The sequence below is a fragment of the Morone saxatilis genome, unplaced genomic scaffold, assembly GCF_004916995.1.
Source record: "Morone saxatilis isolate NCDOM2014 unplaced genomic scaffold, NCSU_SB_2.0 Contig17, whole genome shotgun sequence".
NCBI classification, from domain to species: Eukaryota; Metazoa; Chordata; class Actinopteri; family Moronidae; genus Morone; species Morone saxatilis.
In genome coordinates, this window is record NW_023339729.1 from 1,838,749 (window position 1) to 1,844,668 (window position 5,920).

The 5,920-nt window shown below is 41.6% G+C and overlaps 1 protein-coding gene across 1 annotated transcript in view; it reads left to right on the forward strand.

Annotated features, from left to right (window-relative positions):
- Positions 1-5,920, forward strand: part of hpgd (15-hydroxyprostaglandin dehydrogenase) — a gene marked incomplete at its 3' end in the record, with an annotated part of 11,784 nt that extends 5,864 nt beyond the window's left edge. The window contains 3 exon segments of the mRNA XM_035660499.1: positions 232-328; positions 5,580-5,656; positions 5,757-5,920. Of these exon segments, the coding sequence (XP_035516392.1) occupies positions 232-328; positions 5,580-5,656; positions 5,757-5,920 (338 nt within the window).

Here is a 5,920-nt window from a genome sequence, read left to right on the forward strand (position 1 = left end):
AACACATACATATTATCTCATTACCACTTAATAGTATTTCTGTTGGGTTTCTATATAATTCAGTAAGTAAAATCTCTAGTGAGAACTGACTGCACAGAGGACATCTGTATCAACACCTCCACTTATCAGTAGGTTCACACATTCTTTCCTTTCGGTTTCACTTCCTGCTCACATATGCTGAATTTGCCTTTTGTTTTTTCTTTTGCCTGTGTTGTCTCCTTATCTTTACAGACCTCTGTAATTAAAGGGACCTACTTGGCTCTGGAACACATGAGTAAAGAGTACGGCAAGGAAGGCGGCACCATTATCAATGTATCCTCTATGGCAGGTAACACATACACACACGCACACACACACCTTATCAACAGCAAATGATTCACTGCAGTCTCCCCTTTTCTTCGGGAGAGGCAGTAGCATAGCAGATGGTGATGGGGGAGGTGAGGATGGACTGATGGCAGTGTAGAAGTGCACCATCACTGATTTTAAGGGGTTGGTTTGGAAGTAAATTCTCTGCTGAGCTTTTTTGGTGAAACTGATGCTCCCACTTGAGGTCCTGGGTGAAGCTGAAGGACTCCAGTATTGACTGGGAAGTCGCACAGGGTGATGGGGGTGGGTGGGACTGGGTTCTCCTTGAAATCCACAATCATCTCCACTGTCTGTAGAGCATTAAGCTCTAAGGTGTTCTGTCCACACCAGGTCACCCGATGGTCAATCTGTAGGCGAACTCATCCCCACGAGAGATGGTGGTGCGGCCTCCTGTCAGACAGGAAGTCAGTTATCCACCTGCAGGTGGAGTCAAGCACCCCCAGATTTGAGATCTTGTTCCTGTGGTAGAGCCTGGGATGATGGTGTTAAAGGCAGAGCTAAAATCCACAAACAGTATCCTGGATAGATTCCTGAGCAGTCCAGGTGCTGGAGGATCAAGTGGGAGGCCGTGTTTACTGCATTGACTACCTGCTAGCTCTGTAGCCAAACTGGTTTTGAGGTGGGACAGCACAAGCTGCTCAAATTACATCATTACCACAGAGGTCAGAGTGAGAGATCTGTAGCCATTGAGTCCTATGGTAGTATGTGGCATGTCTCCAGTCAGGTGTTAAAGATAAAGACCAGAGATAGCTGATCAGCACAGTGCTTCAGGCTGGAAGGAGAGACATAGTCTTGTCCGGCTGCTCTTCAGGGGTTCTGTCTCTTGAACAGTCTGTTGCTTCTCCCTCTTCAGTCTTTCTCCAGGATAGTCTCCATTGTGGTAGGGCCCTCTGAGGTTGAGAGCTGTGGAGAGGCCCATGCCTCTGTTGTGCAGATGGTGTCCCTTTGTCTTTCAGTTTGACAGTAATCACATTCAGATCATTGACCAGGTCAGTAGTGAAGTGGCGGGGCTTTAGGTTTATAGTTGGTCATCTGTTAACCCTTTCAGACAGATCCAGAGTCAATTGCTGAGAACTTGTGTTGAAGTTTCTCAGAGTTCACGTAGCATCTCTTACCACCATGCTAAACCTGTATTTTGATTCTCAGTTAGCTGTGAACCAGAGTTTGACAACTGGGCCATGATGTTACATAGTCCTCCTCACAGAAAGTGTTGCTAACATAACAGTCAGTACAGCCTAGCACGCTCAAAGATCCTCTACAGCTCCTCTGTTCCACTTCTTTGTCTTCCTCACACCAAATTCACAGAGCTTTTATTTTAACCTGTATGCAGGAATAGAGAACAGATTTGTTCGTTTGCTCCACACATAGTATCTGATCAGCGAGCATGCGCCCTGCATCCTGCACGTTGGCCAACGGTAGAATGTAAACACCAACCAGAATGAACAGAAAGTTAGTTTATGAAAAATCTCACTGCTATTTCAAAATATACTGCTATTTTACGTTGTCACTATGAATGGTTCTTCTGAAATGTGTATTATGTAATGCTACAGTGTAATGAGGAAGACCAACTGCTAGAAAAACATGACTGCGGACTGACCTTGATGGATGGTGGGAAGGAAAATGTGTTTTCATTTCCCTCTGAGTCAAGAGATGAGAGCTCACTGCACTAAATTTGAATAGTCTGAAATTACAGAGTAAAGAAGAGTTAATCATTAACTTTTGTTTAATTTGATTTATGCAATAAATTTGCAAGGTATAAATGTGTGCAGAGACACTGAAACTAGTGACACAACAGTCCTAGTTTTAAGCACATGGCTTGTGGACCACTCCTTTCTAAAAGACACACATATTTATGTCAAAATGTCACAGATGATGAATTTCTCCAAGTCTCTGGAAGCCAGGCTTATGAAAACAGTTCCTCTCTTCCTTGAGTGCATGTTAAGGGGGAAATACACGAGACAAAAAACAACCATGACAGGTTGGCAGACATCCACTAGAACTAAAACTGTTGATCTGGATCATTCTGTACCTCAGTCTCCGTCATGGAAAAGTTCACACTCACAAAATGTTCATCTGTGTTTTGCTCTCTACAAACCCACACCCTCACTCACACACACAGACACACATTTTACAAGGTAATTCCTGCTCTTTTATGGTTTTATATAGTCCTGATGGGCCAATACTTCCCAGGCCAGGTCTGTAAAAGCTGTAACCTTTGTCTAAACTCAAACAAAAACCCTGCAGGAATAAGTTGTTCTAAGGAAGCACCAGACCACATTATGTATACATTACACAACTTTAAAGACCACACAAGCTTTTGATGGGACTGGAAGCAGTTAATTAAAAGGATTAGTGAAAATGTCACTAGATTTCTCTCCTCATGAAAGGATAACATGCTGTTCTTAATCCAAGCAAACAATCAACCACACATACTGGATGAGTGAGCTGTTAGCTTGTTCCTGTTTGGTTATACCAGAGAGACACAAAGTATCATTGTATTGTCGTGACTCTTTGCTGCTATTCGCCAAGTATCATTAACACCAGTATAATTTTTCCTTTTTTTTTGCTTTTTTAGTTTTCCTGAGGGGGCTAGAATCAAAGTAATGGGGGTCAAGGTCTACAGCACAAGCTGCTCAAATTACATCATTACCACAGAGGTCAGGGTGAGAGATCTGTAGCCATTGAGTCCTATGGTCCTTGATTTTTTGGGGACAGGGATGATCTTGAAGCATTTCATTTGCACCACGGACCACCTGTGGGATGTAGTCCAATAATCACTCTCATTTTACCTCTGTTTTGATCTCCACCACCTCTAGAGGAAAAGTATTTGGCTTGTTAGCTGCTAAATGTTTCATTATGTTCACCAGTTAGTTGCTAAATGTATCTCTCATTTAGTGCTGGGCAGTTAGCGTGTGTTTTTCACAACATACGTTTTTTGTGGAGTATCGTTTAGAAGCCTTGAGTTTGGTATTATGACCATTACCATGTTGATTTTTTGGAGCCAGCAATGGTGCTGTGCTTTCTGTCTAGTTTTGACTTGTAGCAGGTCACACACACTCTCGTATTCCAGATAAACAGTGCACTAAAATATGTTTCTGAAATGATTTCAAGAGAGAAATAGTCAACACATTAACAGAATATTGATAAATATCTGATCAACACTGCCTGGTTTGACAGTTTGATGAGTTCCGTGCAGTGAGCTGGAAAGACTCAGGCATACCCTGCTTTATGGTGTGTTTTACTGTAAATGGGACCATAATTTACTAAATGAACATCTTGCTGAATGGAAGAAGACTGAAATTAAAGAGTGAGACCATAAACTCATCAGAAAACTGTTTACTGAGCTCATAAATAAAGTGTGAAGTCTGCTCCTTTCTGCACATGACTCAATACTATCAGACTTCTTTTTTCCAGCCAATGGAGCTGCCCCCTGCTGGCCATTAGAAAGAATACAAGTTTAATACATTTTGTCTTGGCTTACCTTCACAGACCCAGAAGCTCTGACCCTTATGTATATATGGTAAGTGGTTTTTCACAGAGAACTGATGGAAATGCAGTTGATGAGAGTGGAGTTTATGGGTTGTGTAACTAAATCAAAGAGCTGGAAGAAGTAAAAAACCTAAGCAGAGTCAGTCGATAATGTTCTATGTGTCATGATGAGTGATGTAAAAAAATTGATTGTGAGGTTCAGGAAACATTAGAATCATTTTTCAAAATCTATATATAGCTATAGATCTAAGTAGTTTTTTCGGCTTTTATGCCTTTATTTGATAGGACAGCTGGAGACAGACAGGAAAGGGGGGCAGGTCGGATTCGAACCCTGGGTCGCTGCAGCAAGGACTCAGCCTTGGTACATGGGTTGCCAACACTACCCACTGAGCTAACCAGGCACCCAATCCTATACCTTTAACAGGAAAAATATGAGTTATTTGGAAAACTCCCCGAACCCCGACCCCAACAATGCATTAAATCACGTTCACCAGAACAGTTTCTTCTGTTTATTTCCTTTTATAACCTTTTTCTTCTCCACTTTAAATGATTTGCATGGACATTTTTGGAATAGATATAGTGTTTCCTGAAACTGTGCACAGGTAGTAGCTTTTCTGTCAACTCTTACCAACAGATTATGTAATTACTAACAGGCAACAAAGCCTGGGGCAGAGCTCTGTCCCATATTTCACTCTAAAGAATTTGCAACTGTCAGTGCACTCTTACAGCAACGTGATATGTGTTTCAGTTAGTCATGACATACAGGTAGTGCACTAAAGGTGACCTTTGTGCAGCACATTAAGAATAAAGCAGGAATGTTTTTTTTCAAATAGGTTTCAGTTAGAGCTGGATTCTGCTAAATATTCTACTACGTTTACAAGAACTTTGCTGCTGTGTGTTTTCCAGGAATTTCAATATAGGCATTGTTCACAATAAGGTCATCTGAGGATCTTTTACATTTGTATATGCTTACTTTAGAGCTGTGTGTTGTTGTTGGAAGATTTAAGAGGATGTTCTTGTAGTCGGACACATCATCTTGTAGCTCTAGAACAGTTCAGCCTCCAGTAACAGCAAACATATGGTCATCAGTTTTCACTTATTTCACTCTTGATAACATCAGTGTGTGTGTGTGTGTGTGTGTCCCACAACAAACACAGACTTGTCCAAACATTAACAAGTCTGTGTCAGTACATTGTTTTCTGGGGAAATGTGTTTGTGTGTGTGTGTGTGTGTGTGTGTGTGTGTGTGTGCGCGTGTGTGATGTGTACTTGTGCTGGTAAATGCAGGTGTTTGTGTTTTGATTGACTCTTTTGGATGAGGATGAGGATCATATGAGACTGATTGAGTAGTCCTGTTAGCTTTGCTTTTATTCATGTGAATGTTAATTAGCATATTTCAGTCCTCTTACAATTTCAATGGGTGTGTATACTATGGAAGCCCATTCCTGCACATGTGACAGGGGAAAAAAAGATTCTGTTAGGCATTATAATGAGAAACATTCTGAAAATATTGACTTAGTATTTCAATATTTTGAATTGTTGCAGAAAGTAAACTCTTAATAATCTTCATAAATGAACCTTACTTTTAGGATATTTGATTTGCCAGAAGTTAAATGCTAATGTTAGGTTACCAAGAGGCTACACCACAGTAACATGACTTGTTTACTGACTGATCTTTGCTCTGCGGTGCCGTTGGTAACATCTTTGTCTCCTCTTGTTCTTCAGCCTTCTTGCATTCTCCTCATCAGCCTGTCTACACTGCTACTAAACACGGAGTCATCGGCTTCACTAGAGCTATGGCGGTAAGGCACGCACAGTAAATAAGACAGTATAAAAGGTCATCTTGAGCTTTTGCAGAATGAATGAAATCCTTTTCAACACTCACTGTACCTGTTCTCGCAGGACGCGTCCTCTCAAGGCAACTACGGCGTTCGCATCAACGTCCTGTGTCCAGCCTTCGTCGACACTCCTCTGCTGCACTCGGTGGAGCACGAGGACAACATGGGCAAGTTTGTCAAGTTCAAGGACGATTTCAAACGCAGCATGAGCAAGTTTGGAGTTTTACA